This window comes from Microcaecilia unicolor, chromosome 1, assembly GCF_901765095.1.
Source record: "Microcaecilia unicolor chromosome 1, aMicUni1.1, whole genome shotgun sequence".
NCBI lineage: Eukaryota > Metazoa > Chordata > Amphibia > Gymnophiona > Siphonopidae > Microcaecilia > Microcaecilia unicolor.
In genome coordinates this window covers 755,967,697-755,993,176 of record NC_044031.1, presented here as the reverse complement: position 1 = coordinate 755,993,176, position 25,480 = coordinate 755,967,697, and the positions used below count along the sequence as shown (strand labels likewise).

General features: G+C 45.2%; 1 protein-coding gene across 1 annotated transcript in view; it reads left to right on the top strand.

Moving 5' to 3' along the window:
- The window catches only part of IGF1R (insulin like growth factor 1 receptor), a 665,430-nt gene that overhangs the window by 623,625 nt on the left and 16,325 nt on the right, over window positions 1-25,480 (top strand). The window contains exons 18-20 of the mRNA XM_030189730.1: window positions 6,456-6,615; window positions 11,883-12,012; window positions 23,565-23,699. Of these exons, the coding sequence (XP_030045590.1) occupies window positions 6,456-6,615; window positions 11,883-12,012; window positions 23,565-23,699 (425 nt within the window). The remainder of the gene's footprint in view (window positions 1-6,455; window positions 6,616-11,882; window positions 12,013-23,564; window positions 23,700-25,480) is intronic.

The window sequence follows — 25,480 nt, the reverse complement described above, 5'->3', positions numbered from 1 at the left end:
CTACTTCTTTCCGATTTGGCAGACGGAACCTTCCAATCTACATCCGGCAGATTGAAATCTCCCATCAACAGAACCTCTTTTTTCTTTCCTAATTTTTGAATATCTGCAATCAGATCTTTATCTAGTTCCTCTAATTGTGTTGGGGGTCTGTAGCCAACACCCACGTGGACAGAGGTTCTATCCTAAGACTAACAAAGAAGGACAGTCCCTGCTCAAAGGAGCTTACAATCTAAAGGGCAAAAAGTGCAGTCAATCAAGATTGAGGCAGTCTAGATTTCCTGGATAGAGGTACAATGGTTAGATGCCGAAAGCGACATTGAAGAGGTGGGCTTTGAGCAAGGATTTGAAGATGGGCAGGGAGGGGGCTTGGCATATGGGCTCAGGGAGTTTATTCAAAGCATAGGGTGAGGCGAGGCAGAAAGGGCGGAGTCTGGAGTTGGCGGTGGTGGAGAAGGGTACTGAGAGGAGGGATTTGTCCTGTGAGCGGCGGTTACGGGTAGGAGCGTAAGGGGAGATGAGGGTAGAGATCTCTTATGCATATTCATTAGGGATATCCTGACAACCTGGTCTGTTTGCAGCCCTCGAGGAGTTGAGCTTGGACAGGTCTGGTTTACTACATCAGCAAGCAAAACTTAAGTGTTACATTTGCGTTAGAAGCCACTTGGGTTCCCTTTGTGAAAGGAAAGGCATGGTTTCTCCCCTGTTCTTAGGTTTTATACTTCCTCCAAAAGCTCATAAGTTAATTCCCATTGGTTCAGAGTCTTTGAATGTAACTCCTGCTGTTACACTGTGATTCCTCAAAACACAGGGGGATAATAAATAAACTGTAATTAGAGGGAAAAAAAATCACAAGATTGCCTTCAAAGAAAATCCCCCAAACTAGTATTAAAGCGATCAAGTATAATATATAAAAAGGTTTTTAAGTGCTCATAATTAGTGAGAGCTAAAACAGCATCTCTCAGAAGTTTTAATCATTGCACTAAACCATTGCAAATCATTTAAAACTGTTTTTGAATTGCTTTTTAAATTGCAAAACTTCAAAAAAAAAAAAAAACATAACTTATAGTGAAGTCTTCCAAAGTGCACAATGTTTTCAGTGAAACCATTTCAAATAGAAAAATATTGAGCAAAGCAACACTTAACCTGGACTAATAGTTTAAATGCCTTTACGGTACTATGTAAGCCACATTGAGCCTGCAAACAGGTGGGAAAATGTGGGATACAAATGTAACAAATGCAAAATCTTAAATATTCAAAATATGATGTGTTGGGTCCCTGACATGGACTATGTTTTGAAAAACTGCGTCAGGGAGACCGTTCACACCAAAATGTCCAATTCAAACACTTGTCACAGAAAACTACTTTCTTGTCTAGGCTCACAAGTCCAATTTATACCCATAGCCGCCGAGGAGGGGGGGCAGTGGGAGACAAAATTCCCCGGGCCTCCAAGGGGGGCCCGGCACCACAGTCCCACCCGCCCTCCATCGTCGACCATCTGCCACCAGGCCGGGCCCCCTGCATTGAAATCACAGCGCCTCTCACCTCCATGTGAAAGCGCAGCAGGGCAGCAGATCGCCTCCCTTCGGGCCTCCTTCGCTCCCTGTGTCCCGCCCTCGTCTGACGTAACTTCCATGAGGGCGGGACACAAGGAGGGAAGGAGGGCCGAAGGGAGGTGCAGCGCTTTCACACGGAAGTGAGAGGCGCTGTGATTTCAATGCAGGGGGCCCGGCCCGGTGGAGGGGGGAGCGGCAGCAACCTCGGGGGGGGGGGTGGAGAGGGGAGCGGCGGCCTCGGGGGGGGGGGGGCAGCCTTGCCCCAGGCCCAGTCTCTCGGCGGCCCTGTTTATACCTGTAGCTGTCAGTAGGGTGCAAAGCACTGTGATAGGCACATCCTGTTTGGAGCAGAGGCCTGAAAGTTCTGTCTGCAACTGCAGCAGCAAAGCATTTTGGCATAGCACAGTTCACAGCAGTAGTCTGGGCAATAGGGCAGTCTTGATATTTTATTTATTTGTTTAATACACATTTATATCCCACATTTTCCCACTTAGTTGCAGGCTCAATATGGCTTACACAATACCAAAGAAGTAGACTCTGGTTCAATAATACAAATACATAGTATAGAAATAGTATAGAGACATAGTATAAGGAACAAAGGGAATGGTGAAAGAAGTCAAATACCGTCCATATTTTGCTATGTCAAGGAAGAGTAACGTTAATTTCGGTCAGGAGGGTAGGCCTTCTTAAACAGGTTGGTTTTCAGTAGTTTCCTGTAGTTAAGATGGTTATGGATGGATCTCACGGTTTTAGGCAGTGCGTTCCACAGTTTATTTATGTAAGAAAAACTGGATGCAGAAGATGATTTGTATTTAAGTCCATTGCAGTTTGGATAATGCAGGTTTTAAGTAAGTACGGGATAGGCTGGCACTGTTTCTAGGTGGTAGATTTATGAGATTTAACATATATCCAGGAACTTCACCGTAAATAATCCTGTGGACAAGAGTACAAACCTTGAAGGCAATATATTCCTTAGTGAGGAGCCAATGCAGTTTTTCACGAAGGGGTTTGGCACTTTCAGATTTAGGTTTTCCAAATATCAATCTGGCTGCTGTATTCTGTGCAGTCTGAAGTTTCTTTATCTGCTACAGAGCCCATCGGAGGCTGTTGCTTTGAAAACTGTTTCAGACAAAACAAAAACCCAGCTGACACCAAATGTGGGTCAGGCATCAGTTTATTAAATGTTTATATTTCTACTAAAAGTTACAGGGCTGTACTGAGACAGTTTTATAATATACATTTAATTATGAAATTAAACCTGTTTAAAGGGCTTGTTCATATTGCCATAAATCAAGCATTTTTCAGTAGTAACTTGAGGTGAGTTACATTCACATACTCTAGGTATTTCCCTGTCTCCAGAGGACTTTCCCAACATCATAGGGAGTCCCTGTAGGATTTGAACCTTGGTTTCCCAGGTTCTCTGCCTGCTGCTCCAGGCATTAGGCTACTCTCCTTCATGTATTTTACAAAGCTTTTCTGTGAATACATTTGGCTAGACTGCCTCCTATCCTATTAGTAGATTGCAGTTGGGAAATTTAGAGACAAAGGTGGTGCTAGCTGCATATGTTGATGGGGGAGGAATGGAGTTTGTGAAGGAGTTGGGGCTTAGATGGGTGGAGTGAGGGATGTTTGACTCTTAACTTTTGTAACTTGTTGGGAGGTTGCTTCTTGTGAAATGTGTGGGTGGCAGATGTCGTTTTCTGTCAGATTTTACAATTATGAAAAGTTTAAACCTTGAATACATAAAACGAGCATGTCCCTCAGCTGGTGACCTCATGCTTTGTTTTACTTTGCTGTTCTGGCATTTGAAGAAACAGTGTTGCTTTTGGTGGCGCAGACAAAACAAGCCAAGAGCAATCAGGATTTTGTTATCTGACCCCTGGTTTTCTCTAGACCAGTATGTCCAATCTCGGTCCTTGTGGGTTGAAAGCCAGCTGGGTTTTCAGGATTTCCTCATTGAATATGCAAGAGATCGATTTCTATGCATGGCCTCCATTGTATGCGGATTCAGCACTTGATTCAAACTTCATCTTTTGAGTAGATTGCGACGTTTGCTTCCAGCAATGCATTTTCTGAAAGTAGTTGAGGCCATGGTGTTAACTGGTCAAGATTACTGTAATATTGTATACCTAGGGTTGTCCGCAAATTCAGCAGTATGCCTTGCATTTGGCTTGTTGAAATAAGATCATATTTCAGCTCACTTAAAGCAGTTTGGCTGGCTAGGGTGCCTCCAGGACCAGGTTTGGGAGCCACTGGCTTAAGTGATAAATCTTATTTTTAATGAGCGTGCTAAAAGCAACATTCTTACGTGACCATTAATACAAAAGGGCCATTTTTTACGGCTTGTATTTATTCTCTCAGAATAAAGATGTACAGTAGAAGTCCAAAAATCCGGACTGCTCACGGATGAGGTCAGTCTGAATTTTTGGATTTTCTGGATTCTCCGGCAGTACTTTTAAAATTCACATTTTACACAGGAATAAAGCCACAGATAGAAGTGGTTGGGGCCACATCTGGCATTTTGTTGCTTAGCCTGTCAGGTCTGGTTCTCCCACCTGACCATCATTTATATGGTGACACGTAGGCCATGTCAGCAGTATTTCTGGGGTTCTCTACTGAATAGCTGGGCATCTGAAAAGTGGAGGGGAAGGGAGCGTGTGATTGAAAAGAGCAATGGATATTGACCCCAGCTCCTTCCCCCTGCCTCCCTCGTGTTTGTCAGCGTTCGCTACAGCTCAGGATTTAAGAGTTGTGGCCACAGGGTTAATGGCACATTGGCCTAGCCACTGACTTCTGAGAAAAAGAGCAAAGAAGGGGAGGGATTTGACAGTTGCTGCTGTTACTCTTTAGTTCCTTCTGCAATAGAAGATTCAAAGTCAGTATAATACTTGCTGATAGATACGGTAACAGGCCTGTCCCGTGGGTATATCCCTGGGTTTACTGTGCCCCGTCAGTCCAAACTGACCATCACCGCCCACCATGCATCTAATGAACTAACTGTGTTCTGGATAAGGTAATTGGAGCAGATGACTTTTCCCCCCATCAGAACTCAAAGCAGCAGGTTTTGCTGTTCATGCAGGAACTTCTTTCTCCCTGCACCACACAGCACTGTTGAGTCTGAGACGAGGAGTTCTGGAGGAGTGGCCTAGTGGTTAGGGTGGTGGACTTTGGTCCTGGGGAACTGAGGAACTGAGTTCGATTCCCGGCACAGGCGGCTCCTTTGGACTCTGGGCAAGTCACTTAACCCTCCATTGCCTGCCGCACAGAGCCTGCCATGAGTGGGAAAGTGCGGGGTACAAATGTAACAAAAATAAAATAAATCTCTCACATTGGCCTCCAGTTCTGACGTCTTGCAAAACCAGCATAAAAGTTCCTGTACCACGTGGCTTAGACTCAGGGCCACGCTGTACAGGGAGAAGGAAGCTCCTGCTCTGGTTGCAGTAGTGGCTGCAACAAAACACCTTTTCAAAAGGGCCATGAAAATCCCAGTTTCTAGTTGCCATGGCATCCTTGGTACCTGGGATTTGTCGAGCCCTGGAAATAGTAAGCGAGCAACAGAGGAAACCGTAAGGAAGTGCTTACATTGATTCAGGTCTTTGCTGAAGTGAAATACCCCTCACTGTCAACTCTTCCCAAACCTGTTGATAGTGCTATATCTTTCTTTTCCTTCCAGGTGTCACCCTCCCTTCTGTCTATGAATCTTATGCTGAGAGAGCAAATCGACTGTGCATTAACAGCATTGAAGAAGGCCGAGCTTGGGGGGTGGAGGGTAGTGAATAGCATGGAGAACTCGGCATTCAAACACCAGCTTATTGGAAGACTCACTCCTGCCCATGCTGGTTCCAGTTCAAAATGCTGGCCCTCCCCCCCCCCCCCCCCCCCCCATCTGCCTGACCACCCATAGGTCTGTCTTAAGAAGCGAGCCCTGGTGGACTCTTGGCTTCGTTAGAGGCAGGAACGAACCCCGCTCGTGCTGGTTTTAATTGCAAAATGGCTGCCAGGACATCCTGCGGCAGTCCAGCCAGCCACTTTGATGGCGCAATGGCATGGGGCAGGAATGAGTGGAGTTTGTTCCTGTTCCTGAAGAGGCCCCTAGACCACCAGGGCTGGCTTCTTAAGGTAGGGGACAGGGTCTACAGGTGGGGATGGGCAGAGAGAGTGGAGCCCCCACTAGGGAGGGAGATTCAGGAGAAGGGTTTCTCTTTTTTTTTTTTTTTGTTTGTGTGGGGGTGCAGCTTGTTTCTGCTGAAACTGAACAGCCAACTTGAGTCACAAATTCAGTTTCGGCAGAAACTGAAGATCCAGCTTTCAGTCTAGCTCTAATTTAAACACCAGCTTAAGTGAGAGGTTTCTCCTTTTAATGATGTAAGCGTTATATTTTGCATTGGAATTTAAACTCTCTCCCAACTCTGAATTGGTCAAGTCGAAGTATTTCTCTCTCAGATCTCTCGGGGGAAAAATACTTCACATGCATAGAAGAAAACTCCTCTCAAGTACAGTATCCTTTTTAGTGCCGAAAAAAAAATAGCATAAAACTAGCATTTCTAAGAAAAAAAACAACAGAGCTGTTGCAACCAAAGTAACTTGTTTTCTTTCAGCTTCTTTTTACACTACCCAAAATAGAAAGCGGTAGTGTGGGGGAGTGCCCATGGGTGTTTCTATTGTAGCCACACTTGATGTGGCTGGAGAACAAAGTGTGTGGTTTTCCCACTAAACAGATGTCTGTGCTCTGTCTAATGACAAGCTGCTTTCAGAACTGGTCCTTTAGGTTTGTTAGCAAAACTGGCTTGTGGTGCTCCGAGTAGCCAGAGCTTGCTGCTTCCGTAGTGGGGATGGAAATATTGTATGTATGTTTGCGCAGTCAGGTCACTCAACATGTCCTTTCCGATGTCCCCCAATCAGAGCAGTGCAGGGCAGTCACCTCCGACGTTGAAGAAAATGATCCAGATGGCAGGAGAGATTGCTGATGGCATGGCCTACCTCAACGCCAACAAGTTTGTTCACAGGGATCTTGCTGCTAGGAACTGTATGGTGGCAGAAGACTTCACTGTGAAAATCGGAGGTATCTTTTCCTTCACTCTTCTGTCTTGCTAAAGTAGATGTCCGATATGTAAGCAGAATGTTGACGTAATGCTTTCATGGTTTGATTATAGCTTCTTTTTTTTTGGGGGGGGGGGGGGGGGGTTGTTTTTTCTCTTTTATAAAACCCTGGAAAGTTTTCCCAGATAGTTCACTCAGTTCCAGTATCTCTGTGCGGTAATTTGGTCGACGACGTAGCTTGAAAAAAAAGCAAAGTTCCATCACTAACTGCTGTGCTTGAACCCTGGAAAGTAACTTGAATCTTCTGTAATGTCCATAAGCTGTTTTTGGTCAGTGTCTTTATAACCGTGACATCCACCTTCTGATGATCTCTATTTGTATGTATTTAAAAAATATTTAAAACGCACCAATTAATTTTAAAGAGGTCTAGAATAAAACATAAACGCATAAAACAAAATACCAACATTACACACACAACACAACTATAAAACAAGGGTATGAACATCAAAAAGAGCGAAATCAAATCTTCAAATGCTTGTTCAAAGAACATTGCTTTAGCATGTTTCCAGAATCGTAATCGTTTTTAACGCACAAGCCCAAAGGCTAAGTTTGTTCAAAAAGTGGGCACCACTCAGGAAAATGCCTGGATCCTACATAAGGTTCCATCTGAACTTTATATAGGACCTTTAGAGGCCCCCCTCTTCCCCCAAAGAGCAATCGTCTGCAGCACCACTGTAAAATAAATAGGCCTGAGGCCATTAAGGATCCTTTTACAAGGACACGCTAAAAACGTGGCCTGCTTTACTTTTAGTTTGTGAGTTTCCCACGCACTCGGGCCACAGCATGTCTGCATGAATGCAAAAATTCTATTTACCAGAAATCAAATAGGATGAAATCTTAATGTTTAGGGGACCATAAAGCATATCCAAAACTGTTCCCAGCTTTGTACACAACTCATTTGTCTTAAACTAATTTTGTAGCACATGTTATTTTAGTTAACATAGTAGGTGACGGCAGAAAAAGACCTGCACGGTCCATCCAGTCTGCCCAACAAGATAAACTCATATGTGCTACATTTTGTTTATACCTTGCCTTGATTTGTATCTGCCATTTTCAGGGCACAGACCGTAGAAGTCTGCCCAGCACTAGCCCCGCCTCCCCCCACCGGCTCTGCCACCCAATCTCGGCTAAGCTTCTGAGGATCCGTTCCTTCTGAATAGGATTCCTTTATGCTTATCCCACGCATGTTTTAATTCCGTTACCGTTTTCATCTCCACCACCTCCCGCGGGAGGGCATTCCAGGCATCCACCACTCTCACTCCGAGAAAAAATACTTCCTGACATTTTTCTTGAGTCTGCCCTCCTTCAATCTCATTTCATGTCCTCTAGTTCTACCGCCTTCCCATCTCCGGAAAAGGTTCGTTTGCGGATTAATAGTAGTATGGATCTTCAGAAATAACAACATAAATGCTGCAGAATCAATTTATCTTAACCAGCAGAGTTAAATCATCATTGATCCAAAATGATTTTTCAAGAATTTTTTGTTTGAATAGCATTGCTGTAAAAAAATAAATAAATAAAGCTACTTGGCTTCAAAAACAGTCAGAAACTCTGGCGACATGGCCAGGCTTCATTTTTCTTCTTAGAAGCTGAATATGAAGTGAGAAAAATTAAATTGAACCTCTTCCCTGAAGAAGAAAAACGAAACCTGGCCATGTTAGCAGAGGTTCTGACTGTTTTTGAAGCTAAGTAGTTTTTTTTATTTTTTTTTTTTAACAGCAATGCTATTCAAACAAAAAATTCTTGAAAAATCATTTTGGATCAGTGACGATGTACACTCTGCTTCTTAAGATAAGTTCATTCTGCAGCATTTGTGGTGTTATTTCTGAAGATCCATACTACTAAAATGACGTGTTGTAGTTTAAGACATATGAGTTGCATATGATACTGGGAACAGTTTTGGAAATTCTATTTACGGCATTGATGGCCAGGTGCTAAGTTCCAAATTAGCGTCTGGCTGTTTACCACGTGAGCTCTTACTGCCTCCTATTTACTTGGCGGTAAGAGCTCACGCGCTAACCCCCGCGACAGTGGTGTAGCTACGTGGGGCCTGGGCCCCCATAGATTTGGCCCTGAACCCCCCTGCCGCCAACCCCCCGCCGCCATCTCCTACCTTTGCTGACGGGGGACCCCAACCCCCACCAGCCGAGATCCTCTTCTTCCGGTGCAAGGCTTCGTTCTGTTTCTGAGAGTCTGACATCCTGCACGTTGTACATGCAGGACGTCAGACTCACAGAAATAGAATGAAAGCCTTGCGCCGGAAGAAGAGGGCCTTGTGCCAGAAGAAGAGGACCTCGGCTGGCAGGGATTGGTGCCCCCACCAGCAAAGGTAGGCGACTGCGGCAGGAGGGGGGTCGAGAAGGTCGTTGGCGGGGGGGGGGGGGGTCAAAGTTGGTGTTCGGGGGGGGGGGGCTAAAATGGTGCCCCCTCACCTCGGGCTCTGGATCCCCCTCCCACTGAAGTCTGGCTACGCCCCTGTCCCGCGGTAATTGGACAACACGCAGCAATGTGGCTGTGCTGATGATTACCGCTGGGAAGTGCCCCCCCCCCCCTGCGCTGTAGCCCTACCATATCTTTGTAAAAGGGTCCCTTAATATCTTAAAGACTTGAGGCCAGAATTTTAAATTTTGCTCTCTACACATGGCAACCAGTTCAATTTATATAAACAAGGAGAGAGACGCAACATTTTTCTGTAAACAATGTTTTCCATGTTTTATTTTGTCTGATTTCTATTGATAACCTGAAGAATTTCCAAAACCTTCAAATACCATTTGGGAAGGCCGAGATAAACAAAGTTGTAGTAGTATATTGAGGACAAACCCAATGTTTGCAACGCTAGTATCTTGAGCGTGTTGCAAAGATCGATCATATCATATTCACCATATCTTGCTTTCAAGGAAAGTTGTATAACACAACACTCGTGACAAGGGTAGCATATTACTGTAGTGCTCATCGATTTAGCAGGGGTAATTTGCTCATTTGGACATACAGAATTTAAAGTGAAGGAAACAGCTTTGTAGGTTCCTCTCACAGATTACAGATCTCGGTGACTGTTGTGTTGCAAGTTCTGCATCTCCTGCAGGTCTGATTGAAATACTGCCTCAAGCCATTCATTGGTTCAGAAAGGATAAGGTGAAAACTGGTGGTCCGCTGTAGCTTAAGGGGGACCCTTGGAACCTCAAACGGATGATGCCACAATATCGTAGGGTAGAAGATTTTGCAAACAAACATAAACCTTCCAACCGAACCCAGTCCATCACATGGTGGATTAATAATCACAAATAGGATAACTCAAGAGTTCCCAAACTTTTTCAATTTGCGCCGCCCCCCCCCCCCCCCCCCCCCCCCCCCCCCCCGGCCACATATGTCTCCCTTTCCCTGCAGCATCGCTCGCTACCTTCCTTCCTGCAGGTCCAGGATTGCTGCTGCTTCCTTCTCCTTCCCCCATCGCAACTGCAGTGCTTGCAACTTACATTTTTGGGCCGTCCACAATTCACGTAGGCATTCCGGGGCCTTTCCAGTGTGCCATGTCCGGTCTTCTCTGATGCAAATGTTCTGTTGTGAGGGCCGGACGTGGCAGAGGGAAGTCCCTGCAGTGCCTTTGTGAATCGCAGACGGCCCAAAAATGTAAGCTGCAAGCACTGCAGTGGCGGTGGGGGAAGGAGAAGGAAGTGGCAGATGCTGGACCTGCGGGAGGGGAGCGATGCGCCGCGGCACCCCTGAGAGTTTGCTGCGGCGCAGAGTTTGGGAACTGCTGGGATAACTAATTTTTGTGTGTTTGCATCTGTTCAGTAGTCTATAATCTACTGCTACTAAGTTTAATTCCCCCTTCCTCCACTTCAACCTTATGTTCTCCCAGCCTACATCATCACTGCTTCGCATTACATCATAAGTACATACATAAGTACATAAGTATTGCCATACTGGGAAAGACCAAAGGTCCATCGAGCCCAGCATCCTGTTTCCAACAGTGGCCAATCCAGGTCACAAATACCTGGCAAGATCCCAAAAATGTACAAAACATTTTATACTGCTTATCCCCTTTCGCCTTTCTCTGTTTCCCCCACCTCAGCAAACTGTTTAAACTTTCCAACCATTGAACAGTCTCCTTATTCACGCTGGTCTTTCACTGTATCTCCACCCCTCAGCAATCTTCAGTTTCTTCCTCCTGTGCATTCACTCTCTTAGCTTCCCCTCCTCCCTGAGCAGCTAATGCCCTTTCTCCATTGCTCTCATTTCTTCCCTCTTTCCACTTCCCCACCCTGAGCAGCCTCTAACTCCCTCCAAGTCTTCTCCTGTGGTCTCACTCATACCCTTCTTTTGAGCAGAGTGATTTCCTCTTTGTTTCTCACCCCCTCAGATGCTCATTGGTCTCTCCCTTCCCCCTTGCTTCAGACACCTAGGAACATACCATTCCAGAGAACCTGGGGGAGATGAAAGCAGCTCCTGATACTACTTGTTCTCACCGGGGAGGATGAGAGAACACCATTTTCAGGCAGGAGTGTTATAACCTTGCAGAAGAAAACTTTAGAAGCAGCCTTAAGAAGAAAACATTTTTATTTTAATTATTTAGTCAGTCTTGTACAAGTTCAATCTTTGAGGGCTCAGGCAGACCAGGTTTTCAGGATATCCCTAATGAATATGCATGAGTGAGATCTGAATTCAGTGGATAATAGTGGGCAAGCTAATCTTTCTCATGCATATTCATTAGGGATATCCTGAAAACCTGAGCTTTTTGCAGCCCTTGAGGACTGAACTTGGGGCAAGCCTGATTTACTTGTTGGTTAAACAGAACCTAAGCTATATATAAACTTCTTCTGTCTAGCCATTCCCCACTCTTATGAGTCTGAGTACTTGTGGGGGTGCGTGGAGTGACTGCTGAACTGACCCTCCAGCAGACCAGAAGAGATTCCCACTAATGTATATAAATTGTAAATCATATATGAAGAGTAAACTGTAGGAAAGATTTCTAGGAAGGTGCTGAGGTCAAAATAACCACAAACCTTTGCTCCCAAACCATGAAAAATAGAGAGTAGTAATAAATAGCTAAATTTACTGCCACTCATGTTGGATAACCCCTCCCTCCCCTTCTATTTGCCATGTGATTTGACCTCTCAGTGCATCTATGCTGTCCACCCTCCTTTCTGGGGTTAGCTTCCTGTTCTGGTTAAAATGTTGCAAATTTTTTTTTTATTCCCATCCCCTTTACCTATCTCAACTGGGATACAGATTTTGGCATGACACGAGACATATATGAGACAGATTACTATCGGAAAGGAGGAAAAGGTTTGCTGCCTGTGCGGTGGATGTCTCCTGAGTCTCTTAAGGACGGTGTCTTCACTACCCACTCAGATGTCTGGTAAGTGAAAACAGATTTACAGGGGAGTGTCTTTATTCCGTATTTCCTTTGCATAGCTTCAAAGTATTCCAGAACCTGTGGGACAGTTGTCCATTAACCAACAGGTGGAGATAGAGAACTGAAAACTGAGCTGACATATACCTCTCTTGGCACCAAGTCCAGCTCCTCAGTATTTTCTGTCCCCAGCAGGTGGATGGGCACACCTTTCAGCCTCTGGTTTAGAGAGCTGCATGGAAGCAGGGACATCGGGGATCCCCTTCAGGTCCGCGGGGATGGACCCAGAACCACAAGGGTAACCGACCTATACTTTCCCTCCCCGCACATACCTGAAATCACCCTGGTGGTCTAGTTGCTTCGGGGCAGGAAAGATCCCCACTCTTTCCTGCCCGCTGCCGCTGATCCATCTCGCTGCCACCACTTGTTTAAAATGGCTGCTGAGACTTCAAGCGGAGGCCTTGCAAGACTTCAGTGGAAATCTACACGTTCCACTCCACTCATTATTTTATAGACCTCTGTCATATCTCCCCTCAGCCGACTTTTCTCCAAGCAGAAGAGCCCTAGCCGCTTTAGCCTTTCCTCATATAGAAGTCGTCCCATCCCCTTTATCATTTTCATCATCCTTCTCTGTACCTTTTCTAATTCCACTATATCATTTTTTGAGATGCAGTGACCATAATAGCACTCGATATTCGAGGTGCGGTCGCACGATGGAGTGGTACAAAGGCATTATAATGTCCTCATTTTTGCTTTTAATAATACCTAGCATTCTATTTGCTTTCTTAGCCACTGCCGCCGACTGAGCAGAGGGTTTCAACATATCAATGATAGCCATCTAGGTTTCTTTCCTGGTCAGTGACTCCTAATGTGGAACCTTGCATCACATAGCTATAATTTGGGTTCCTCTTTCCCACATGCATCACTTTGCACTTGCTCACATTAAACGTTGTCTGCCGTTTGGATGCCCAGTCTCGTAAGGTCCTCTTCTAATTTTTCACAATCCTCTTGAATAATGTTGTGTTGTCAGCAAATTTAATTACCTCACTAGTTACTCCCATCTCTAGATCATTTATAAATATGTTAAAAAGCAGATATGTTAAAAAGCAGCGGTCTCAGCACAGCTTTCTGGTTTGGCATCAGGAGTGCCAAACGAATCTCATTGAATTCTTTGATTGGGTGACAGGAGAATTGAATCAGGGACGAGCTATAGACGTAATCTACTTAGATTTCAGCAAAGCTTTTGACACAGTTCCCCACAGGAGGCTCTTCAATTGGATGGGCTGAAGATAGGACCTGAAGTGGTGAACTGGATTAGGAACTGGTTGACAGACAGACGCCAGAAGGTGGTGGTTAATGGAATTCGCTCGGAGGAGGGAAAAGTGAGTAGTGGAATGCCTCAGGGGATCGGTGCGGGGGCCGATTCTGTTCAATATATTTGTGAGTGACATTGCCGAAGGGTTAGAAGGTAAAGTTTGCCTATTTGCGGATGATACTAAGATCTGTAACAGAGTGGACACCCAGGAGAGAGTGGAAAACATGAAAAAGGATCTGAGGAAGCTAGAAGAATGGTCTAAGGTTTGGCAATTAAAATTTGATGCGAAGAAATGCAAAGTGATGCACTTAGGGAATAGAAATCCACGGGAGACGTATGTGTTAGGCAGTGAGAGTCTGATAGGTACGGACAGGGAGAGGGATCTTGGGGTGATAGTATCTGAGGATTTGAAGGCGACGAAACAGTGTGACAAGGCGGTAGCCTTAGCTAGAAGGTTGTTAGGCAGAATAGAGAGAGTTGTGACCAGCAGAAGAAAGGGGGTGTTGATGCCCCTGTATAAGTTGTTGGTGAGGCCCCACCTGGAGTATTGTGTTCAGTTTTGGAGGCCGAGATTGGGTGGCAGAGCCGGTAGTGGGAGGCGGGGATAGTGCTAGGCAGACTTATACGGTCTGTGTCAGAGCCGGTGGTGGGAGGCGGGGCTGGTGGTTGGGAGGCGGGGATAGTGCTGGGCAGACTTATACGGTCTGTGCTCTGAAAAAGACAGGTACAAATCAAGGTAAGGTATACACAAAAAGTGGCACATATGAGTTTATCCTGTTGGGCAGACTGGATGGACCGTGCAGATCTTTTTCTGCCGTCATCTACTATGTTACTATAAGGGGGCTTAGTGGTCCTTCTAAGGCCTTCCTGATGCATCTAGACATTCAGGACCTGATTACAGCAGAATGGGTCTGACCAGACGAGGGACTGAGTGAGAAGAGCCATGGCTCGCTTCTACCCTTTGGTTCCGGAGGAGAAAGATAGATTGCAGTTTCCCAGGTTCGGTTCCCAGGTTACAGCAGTGACTGAGACAACCACCTTGCTGTTGGGCATTGCCCTAAAAGACCTACATCATAGGATGCTAGAAGGCTCACTGAAACAAGCCTTTGAAGTGGCCTCTTTGGAGCAACAGTGTGCAGCTCATTCGTGGCAAGAGCATGCCTGAAGTGGCATCAGCAGTCTGCAGCACAAGATGGGCTCCATAACACCCAGCTGGAAGCGTGTTTGGTCTGCTTAGTGGATGCTATTTATGATATGTTACGGGTTACAGTCCGCAGTATGTCTTTGGCTGTCACAGTACAACAAAAAATTGGCATTGGGCAGCAGATGCAACATCAGTCAGTTATTCTGCCCTTATGGGCAAGTGGCTATTTGGAGAAGATACCAGTAACTTGGTGAAAGAACTCGGGGAAACTAAGCTACAGTGGTTCCTGGAAGATGAACCGAAAGCCTCTGGTCGTCAGTCTTCAGGGGGCTCTTGAATTTGAAACAGCAGAGTACCGGCTTGGTCGTTAGCAATATGGTCAGAAAGTCCCACTTTCAGGCACACCATTCTTCCCTTTGCACAAAGGGATGGAAGTCCTCCTCTTGGTCAGCTAGGATACCCAGTGCCTCCAGAACTTAGCGATGATGCATGCCTGGTCCTCTTCCTCCAGTGGGAGGACATCTTCAGAAGTTTTTGGAGGAGTGGGCCAAAATCACATCAAAACAATGGGTTCTGGATATTCTTGCAGAAGGTTACAGTTGAAGTTCTCTCGCCCAGTCGCTCCTTGCAGTCTCCTTGTCGAAAGGGAACTAAGGCAGTTGAGGCTTAGGCCACCATAGATTCCTTGCTGGAGTACCTGAACGTTCTATTTGATACTGCAAGGGAGATGATCTTCCTCACGGAATGCAGGAGGTCAAAGCTAATTCAACAGATTTGTCTTTTCAGCCAAGGCGAGCCCAGGTTCTTTAGTGACAGCTGTAATGGAAGTTGTGCCATGGGCAAGGGCTTATATGCAGCCATTACAGAAGTCTTTTCTCAGCCACCAGTCTCCAGTGTCACAAAAGTACAACCTTCATCTTACTTGAATGCTGGTTGCCAGATGGAGTATGCTGCTGTTGTTGCCCAGGAATTTGACAGTCAGAGCTCCCTTAGCCATAACGTGACTTTGCTTCCTTTCTGGTGGGGGCCCTGGTATGAATTTTCTCCGACAATGTGACGTTGGTGGCATATATCAAAAAGCAAGGCAGGACTTGCAGCTGTCCAGTGGCAGTGGAGGCGGCCTCCCTTATGAATTAGAGAAAAATCATCTCTGCTGTCTGGGTCCTAGAATTTGGAGGCGGACTTTCTCAGGAGGTACTCCTTGGACTTGGAAGAATGGTAAGTATCCAGCCAGGGTTTTCAGCTATTAGTGGACCAATGGGGTTCTTCGCTTCTGGATTTCATGCCAACGAAAAGGAATGCCAGAGTGCTCAAGTTCTTCAGCCATTGGAAAGAAATGGGCTCGATGAGGATCAGTGCCCTATTTCAGCCATGGCCAGAGACACATCTACTGTATGTCTTCCTTCCTTGGCCCATGGTAGGCCACATGTTGAACAGGATCACATTACACAGGGGTCCACTGGATGGGAATCTTCTCCATTTTCCGCAGGTACACAGCCTACTGAAGCAAGGTCCAGTTCTCATGGAGGATCCATGCCTCTTTGGTTTTATGACTTGGCTATTGAAAGGGCTTGGTTGAGACGAAAAGGTTATTCTGATTTGGTCATTGCTACATTGCTTCAGACTTGGAAACACTACATCTATGGCATATTCGAGGATGTGGAGGACGTGCAAGGGCTGAGCACGTACATTGTCCATTCTCTGCTCAGATTGCACACATCCTAGCCTTTCTCCAGGCAGGCCTTCAGAAAGGATTGGAGCTGGGTTCTCCAAAAGTTCAGGTTGTGGCTTTGGCCTGTTTCAGTGGCCAACTACGGAAGACATTTCTTGTGGCTCACCTGGATATCATTTGATTCTTGCAGGGAGTGGGCCGCTTGCGACCTCCTGTCATATACCAAGTCCTTCAGGCTCTTCAGAAGCCTCCTTTTGAGCCTCTCCAGAAGGCCTCCTTGAAAGATCTTACACTAAAGACAGCATTGCTTTTTGGAGGCAGGGGTCTCTCTGTACACGGCTCCTTCCTTCCAAAAGTGGTATCAGCATTTCACCTCAGCCAATCTGTGGAGCTTCCATCCTTTCACAGAGAAGATAAAGAAGCTCATTATTCTTCCTTGAAGCTTCCTGGTGTGCGTAGAGCCCTCATTATAAATCTGGAAGTCACGAATGAGTTTCGCAAATCGAGACAGATTGTTTGTGGTTTTTGATAAGCAGAGGTGTGACCTTAGGCTTCCAAGCCTACAATTGCTAGATGACTAAAGGAGACTATTGCTTGAGCATATTTGCTTGTGGGGAAGCAGGCTCCTCAGGCTTTGCAGGTTCATTCTATGAGGTGTACAGCGACGTCCTGGGCAGAGATTACTGTCTCCGGAGCATATTTGCTAAGCGGCAACGTGGTCGACACTGCATACCTTTGCCAAGCACTACAGGGTGAACGTTGTGGCGTGTTCAGAAGGGACTGTCCTTTTTTGTTAAACTGTACAGTGCTGCGTAACCCTAGTAGCACTCTACAAATGTCAAGTAGTAGTAGTGTTCAGAAGTCAGTTTGGGGGGCTTTGGTTTCAGGGCAGTGGCACCAAGATCCCAGCCACTAAGGATTTGTTTTTGAATAGTCCACAGGTTCTAGAATAGTGGAGACGCTGTGTAATGGAAGGAGAAATTTAAGTCTTACCTGATAATTTTCTTTTCCATTAGTTCTTCCCACTATTCCAGAGCCTGCCCAAGGTTTCTGATGTTTAGTTGGTGCAAACTAGCAGGTCAGATAATTACTTTCACTTTGCATGGTGTTTTCTGCATATCTCTTGTTTTCTACAAGTTCTCCAGAGATGAGAGAGGTCCACACGTTTACTCTTCTGATTATAGGTTAGCGAATGGTTTAAGGTTGTTGTGTTTATTCGCAGTTTATCCTTACTGCTTGTCTACATAAATACTAAGGAGCTGGACTGGATGCCAAGAGAGGGATGTCTCAGCTCAATTTTCAGTTCTCTATCTCCATCTGCTGGTTGATGGACACAACTATCCCCACAGGTTCTGGAATAGTGAGAAGGACTAATGGAAAGAAAAGTATCAGGTAAGACCTAATTTCTCCATCTTTCTCAGTATTATAAATAGTAACCTAGTAAATAATGATAGAAAGACCAGATTGGCCCATGCAGTCTACTGTACAAAGATTCTTCCACTTAGGTAGTGGAATATAAAAATTCCTGCATGTATCCCAACATATACTCACCCCAGCCCCTGTCTTTTCCTTCACCTAACCTCTAATCTCCCATGACTGTCCAGTTGTAGGGTACCACAGCCAGAAAACTAGCAAAGCCATTGCCAAGACATCTGACTTTTGTGCTCATTAAGTCATGGGTTTTAACATTGGTTGTTCGATGAAGGTTATCCCAACAGCATCTCAGATTCCTGATACACCATTTCCACAGCTGTTTGTGTTGTCATCACCACTCCAGACAGCTTTATCCCAGTGTTGACTTGGATGCTCATGCTGTTAGGATCTTAAATGTCTGTTAATGTCAGTTCTAGGTCCCAGCTATTTCTATATGTCATGTAAGCCAGGGGTTCTGAACCCAGTCCTCGGGGCACAGCCAGTCAGGTTTTCAGGGTATCCACAAAGAATATGCATGAGAGAGATTTCCATGCACTGCCTCCTTAAGAGTGCAAATCTATCACATGCATTTTTATTGTGGATACCTTGAAAACCTGACTAGCTGGGTGTGCCCTGAGGACTGAGTTGAGAAGCACTGATGTAAGCAAATACCAAATATTTGGCCTTGAGCCCCCAACCCTCCCCCACCCCAACTTTGCAGTAGCTTTCTCAGGGACCCTAGCCTGTCTATGCACGTCATGTTGCAGCTGTGATTAAAGTGGGTAAGCACATGAAGGTCAGAGCCGCATCCTATAGCACGTGTCCCTGGTGGTTCTGAAAGTTATTCATGTCTGTCTTCACAGCAGCGGTGGAAAGCTGCTCAAGATTGTTTTAACTGCATCTGTCTTACCTGTTTCTTACCCCTGAAACTCACTGGACTTGCTGGTCAAAGAGATCCTGTTTATTTTGGCAGATTTCCTGTTGGTCTCCATTTGTCTCTGTCCTTTATATGCTGCAATTTTCTGAGGTCAAGCTTTGACATTTTAAACTTAATCCTGTGGGTAAGCGACACGTGCACCCAGTGGGAGGTGAAAATTAACTTGTGTAGGGAGAGTGGACTCAACTATGTTGTTTGCTCTACTGCAGGGAGGGGAGGAGGAAGTTAAAATTAAAAAAATAAAATAAATTTTTTTAAAGGCACAAAATTTAAAAAAGGATCCAGAGTAACATATTTATATCTCACAAATTTTGGTCAAGATCATCTTATACAGCCAGCAGGAAAAACATAATAAAAATCCAAATGATAAATACATATCAATATCAATTCAATTCTTATATCCCGCAAATACCAAGAAACTAGTTCAGTGCTAGTCATAAAGAAAATAAACTAGGTGTACCTAGAATGTACAGAGTGAACAAAGTACAAATTGTACAAGCCTAGAAGCTCCTTTAGAACTCTGCAAGTTTGCTTCAGACTTAAGGACACCAAGAGGTATTGGCCTGGTAGTCGTCATCTTTTCAGAAGCCCGGGTATCAACAGAAGCGCTCCTTTCGTTTGGACAAATGAGCTTCCAAACAGGGTTCCAGGTCCTCCTCGGCTGCTCATTCCTCACAGTGATGGGGTCCCGGTTCACTCTTTGCAGCAGATGATCGGAAGGCAATTGTCCCAATTCTTTGTGGAGTGGACCAATGTCAGACCTTATAGACCTACCAGCAAGAAACACAAAAAGTTGTTCATGCACTTTCTTAAACCTTCATTACCCCAACTGTAAGGGACTAAAATACAAATCATTATATGCATCCAGCTTCTCCTACATCTGGAATGCACTACCGATTGCCTTAAAATCAACATATGATCTGACAGCCTTCCGAAAGTCACTGAAAACTACCTTATTCAACGAGACTTATAAAAAGAATCCTTCATAAAAGACTTACCATCAGATTTGTATTAGAACTAATCAACATTGAATTCCTTAATTTGGCTACTTTAATCTCACCGTTATTATTTAACGCTATACTTTATCCTACATTTTACATATCTGATATGTATTATTTCTTTACTTTCAATTTTCTTGATATCTTATGTACCTTAATTGTAATAACACTCTGTTCTTCTCATTCCGTTAATGGCAATTGTCATTGCGGCATAATGTAAGCCACATTGAGCCTGCAAAGAGGTGGGATAATGTGGGATACAAATGCAGCAAAATAAATAAATAATAATTACCATAGGTCAATGGGTTCTAGAAATTATCAAAAAAGGCTACAAATTAGAATTCTCTTCTCCCATCGTAGATTTATTCTTGGAATCCCCGCGCAAGCGGGCGGTGGTTCTCGCCACTGTTCTCTCCTTAAAGGGCATTGGAGCGATGATTCTAGTGCCTTTTCACAAGCATGGTCAAGGCCGCTACTCTGTTTACTTTGTGGTGCCAAAGAAAGAAGGAACTTACTGTCCTGTACTCGACCTCAACAAGTTTCTAAAGATCAAGCATTTTCAAATGGAGACCTTACGCTTGGTTGTGATGGCAGTTCCGGCCGGGGAATATCTCACTACACTGAAGCATACTTACACATTCCCATTTGGCTTCCTCATCAGCCTTTCCTCAGATTTGGGATTTTGGGTCAGCATTTTAAGTTCCAAACAGTGCCCTTTGGCCTTGCAACATCTTCTAGACCTTTTCCAAGGTTATGGTAGTGGTAGCAACATTTCTGAGGAAGGAAGGGATCAGAGTGCATCCCTATTTAGATGGCTGGCTGATCATGACTTCTTCATCTCAAGAGAGTCATCGAGCCACTGCCAGGATGATTTCCCTCTTGCAGTCCCTAGGTTGGGTAATCAGCTTTCCCAAAAGTCACCTAGTTCCAACATAAGTTCTGGACTATCTGGGAGTTTGTTTTGACACTGCTCAGGGCAACGTATTTTTGCCAAATCAAAGAAGGATCAAACTGCAGAACCAGATTCAACTCTGGATTCAAATGATGAGTCCTTGCACATGGGATTATGTCCAGGTTCTGGGCTCCAGGGCAGAGATGTTGGATGTGGTGCCATGGGCCAGAGAGCTCATGTGCATCCATTTCAGCAGTCCTTATTGAACCGGTGGTTGCCAGTGACTCAGGACTATGGCCTTCAGCTATTGTAGACTCCTCAGGCACAGAGCAGTATGTCATGGTGGTCAGCAATCTCCGCAGCATGTCTCTGGCCATTCCATCCTGGATCATGGTAGTTGCAGATGTTGTCCTGTCAGGATGGGAAGGGTACACTTGTTTCCAGTGTCTCCAGTACAACACTCATGGTTGATAGACCGAAATGGAGTCATCATGGCCCATCAACTGTTTAAAGAGCAGTTCGCAAGTCTCTTTTGGCCTTTCAACACATTCTACAGAGCAAACCAGTTCGCTTCTCTTGGACAACATGATGACAGTGGCTTTCATAAACTGGCAAGGAGCCAGTTGCAGTGCTCCTCTAACAATGGAGCTCATTCTCAGCAACCCACATTGTGGGAATGTTGAATGTTCAAGCAGACTACCACAGCAGGAACTCCTTGGACCTGGGGGAGTGAGAGCTATCACTGGAAGTCTTTCCTCTGATCATTTAGAAGTGGGACACCCCAATTCTGGACCTTATGGCTTCTCTTCACAACACCAAAGTCCCCTGGTTCTTCAGCAGAAGAAGAGAGTTCAGATCAGAGGGTCTAACCAGTGGAGGAGTGGCCTAGTGGTTAGAGTGGTGGACTTTGGTCCTGGGGAACTGGGTTCGATTCCCACTGCAGGCACAGGCAGCTTCTTGTGACTCTGGGCAAGTCACTTAACCCTCCATTGACCCAGGTACAAATAAGTACCTAAGCCGCATTGAGCCTGCCATGAGTGTGAAAGCGTGGGGTACAAAAAAAAAACCCACCATTCTTTAAATCTGACCAGATTTGCATCTTCTTCATGTATTTTCTCCATGGCCAAAGATAGGCAGGGTCCTCTCCAGAATTCTCTTTCATCGAGGATTAGTAATTGTGACAGACTGGCCCAGGAGTCCGTGGTCTGCAGACCTAGTTCGTTTCATAGTGAATGAGCTGTACTGGCTGCCCCTGTGCTAGGGGTTGCTCCTTCAAGGCCCCATTCAGATGGAAGATCCATTCTGCTTTGGTCTTAAGGCATGGCATTTGAGAGGTCAAGAAAGAAAGGTTACTCTGAGGGAGATTTCGACCTTACTGCAGGCAAAACAAACATTCTACTTCTGTTTATGCTCGGGTCTGGCATACCTTTGAAGTATGATTTCCTTACAGACTTCCTTACCTCAGATTTTGGCCTTCTTGCAAGAGGGCTTTAAGAAAAATCTGTCTTACAATGGTATAGATGGCAACCCTAGCTTGTTGCAGAGGGTGTATTTGTAAATACTTCTTGGCCACTCATCCAGATGTAGTGCGCTTCTTAAGGGGGGTTAGTCGTCTTAAGCCGCCTCCATCATTATTGCTCCGAGTGGAATCTTAATCTTGTGCTTCAGTCACTCCAGAAGCCTTTGAGGAAAGCTACTGTGAAAGACCGTCCCCTCGAGTCTGTTTTTCTGGTCACCATCTCATCTGCGCGCAGGATTTCTGATTTGCAAACATTGTCTTGTAGAGAACCATTCTCCAGTTCTCTGAAATGGGAATACCAGTCGTATAGTTCCTTAATTTACTGAAGGTGGTGTCTGCATTACACTTGAATCAGCCTTTGTTCTTCCATCTTTGTGATGAGGATTATAAGGATGACTTTAAAATGCTCCATCTGCTTGATGTTCGTAGGGTGCACAGAGGGAAGGGGTGCAGCAAATGCAGTCTCCAGCGCCCTCCAAAGCCAGCAGAGCAATCTGGCTGCCATTACCCTACTGCCCATGTCATTGTTGGAGGAGGTGGAGTGTCCCTCAGCACAGACCTGTTACGTGGCTTTCATACCCGCTGGCTATTTCTGGAGTGTAAAGCTGGAGTGCATAAAAGCCGAGTAGCCGTGAAGGCTGTTCTGGGCATGCACATAGCAGCCACTTGAAAATAGTGAGCGGTTGTCTCCAGGGACTTTGGTGCATTGGTCCCTATGGAGCATACTGAGTTCAAGACATTCAGTTTGGTGCTCTCTCTCTCTCCATCTGCTGGTAGATGGTCATAACCAACAAGTCTCTGGATTCATCTGCTGTGATTAAAGGAAAGAAAATAATCAAGTAAGAAGACATTTTTCCTTCACTATTCCATATCTACTGAATTAATAATTCTGATGGAAGCACAGTTCTCAATACCATTTATCCAGGTTTCAAGTTTAATCTACATTTGGTATATCTCCAGTTAGTAGCTTTTCCAGGCCGTTACAAATCTGTCTAAAACTGTTTGTGGGTTTCTACAGCACACACACTTTTAATCGGGATAAAACAAGGGTGTGTTTAGGTCACTTTTCAAATACCTGTGCGCTGTTTTGCCCTTACTGAACTGCTTTGCAGAAAAAGCAGAATGCAGAGAGCATGGGTGATGTGTGTGTGCTTTGCAGCTGCCAGTTACAGGTCAATAGTGCAAGTGGTTTCCCTTTGAAAACTAGTTGTACTATGCATTATCTTAAAGTGCCAGGAACATTGCCCCTTTATTTATGGCCTAAAATTGTGTAATACTTTAGAGTGTTTCTTTCTTCCTTTTTTATATAATTCCCTACAGAAGGAGGGGGGGGGGGGGGGGTTGGTAAGACTCCAGCAGCAGCTCAGCACATCCACCTTTTCTAAGCAGTGACTGGCTGTATGGTGGGATTAAAAGGCAGCTTGCCTGGCAGAGAGCTCCTTCTCTTCCTACTCGCTGTTGATCGTGGCAGCCTTCAGAAGAGTAACTCCGATTTGGTCAGAATGTGTTGCCTTAAGAGCAGAACACCTGGTCCAGTTACTATTTGGCACACAGACTCCCCAAGCGGTTGGTTTCTGTCTTCCAGGTGGCTGTCCTGCCAGAAAGCGTTTTCTGATTTCTGTGATGCCTTTGTTTTAAGCCGTTGTGCTGATGATCTCTTGTTTCCAGGTCATTCGGTGTTGTATTATGGGAGATTGCGACACTAGTAGAGCAGCCATATCAAGGGATGTCGAACGAGCAAGTCCTACGCTTCGTGATGGAAGGAGGTCTCCTGGAGAAACCAGACAACTGCCCAGACATGTTGTACGTATAGTAGTAACTTTCACTGCCATCTCTGTTCAAATAGCCTGATTTTGGTGTTTCATTTTTACACTATATTTATTTGTTTGTTATTACATTTGTACCCCGCGCTTTCCCACTTAAAGCAGGTTCAATGCGGCTTACATAGTAATAGGGATTTCAGAGTATAAATAGAGAAAATATAAGATAGATAGAATAAGAGAAATAGGTAAGGGAGAAGGGAGTAAGAGGTATGAGCAAGGGGTAGGTGAGCACGGGAGGGGGCATTGGAGGTGTGAGGGGGGATGGGACACTGGATAAGCATAGTGAAGTTTAGTAGGAGATGTAGTTTGGGTCATTGTCGTTGTGTACTGGATATAGTGTCTCTAACGTAGCCCTGTGATGAAGGAAGAGATTAATAAAATACAGACCCTGATCTTATGTGTCATAAACAACCCAGTCATCATATAAAGCTGGGGTAACAAGAGTGACATAAAGAGGTCATGGTTTCAGAGCGAGTCGCATGCACTGCCTTCCATTCTATGTAAACACAATCTAATACTTCTTCGTTGTGGGTATCCTGAAAACCTGACCTGTTTGTCATCCAAGAACTGGAAAGAAAACACTGCTTCATGTTGTGTAATCAAACTGCTAGAAAAGCCCTGAGCATTGGGGTGTGATGACGGATGTGGGTATTGTAATACATCTAGCAGTAAGTGTAATTTCTATACGTTAAAATAACCACAACCCTCATCAAATCCCAGTGCTCTTGTTTTTACCCTGAGCCATGAGGCAGCAGCTGTTGTCTTGCAGGGAAGAAAAAGAGAGAGAGGCTGTGGTACAAACCACAGGGCTGTTCATTAAGCAAAGTGGTGGTTGGAAGGGGGCAGCAGAACATAATGGGGGGGGGGGGGGGAGGCAGGGAAGAAATCAGCAGAGGAGGATGAAAAATAGGGCCAGATTAAAAGGCATAGATAAACTGGACATATTTCTAGGGCTGAAAAAGTTTATGGGCTTCTGTGTGATTTGTCTTAATCTGGTCCTCGTTCTACTTTTATTTCTAAAAAAAGAAAAGCACGAGTCAAATGCAGTGGGGGGATTGGTTGTGGCACATGGGTGTGAGGATATGCAATGCAATGATGGCACTTGGCTTCTTATGCTCCTGATACTGGTATCCAGTGTGGCTGCCGTGAGGAGGGCGGGTTGTAGGCATAATACGACACTACATCTTGGTGCCTCCCGGTGCTTCACTGGGCCATCTGCTTCGCCAAGATGTGATATCATAAATGATGTGCATAAGCTGCCAGGGCCCCCTTGTAGTAGTAATGTGGCTGTAAGGGACAAGTGAGACTGGGAGAGGAGGAATTGGGAGGATAAAGGCAGGTAGATGGCACTTATTGATAGGAAGAGAGATGGCAGTGAGGAGAGGTACAGAAGAAGGGAAAAGAAAATACTACGAGTGAGAACCAAAATTGGTAAAGGAAAGAAAAATGTAAAAGACAGATGTACACACTAGTAAGGCCTGAAAACCGTTTACATTTTTGTATTCCTTATTGTCCAGCTACTTCAGTCCACACCAGTGGGTTAAATTCCACCCCCCCCCCCCTACCCTTAAACCAGCAGATAGAGAGAAGACACTTTCCAGTGACCACCCTAGTATACCTCCAGCAGGTGGTCAAGGTGGAGTGATGCAGCTGGGTTTTTTTTGTTTTTTTTGTGGAGGCCTGACTCCAATAAACCCAGCCATGGCAGATGTTCTTTTGATTGAGTCCTAGGGCCCATTTTATCTCCTAGGGACCATTTCT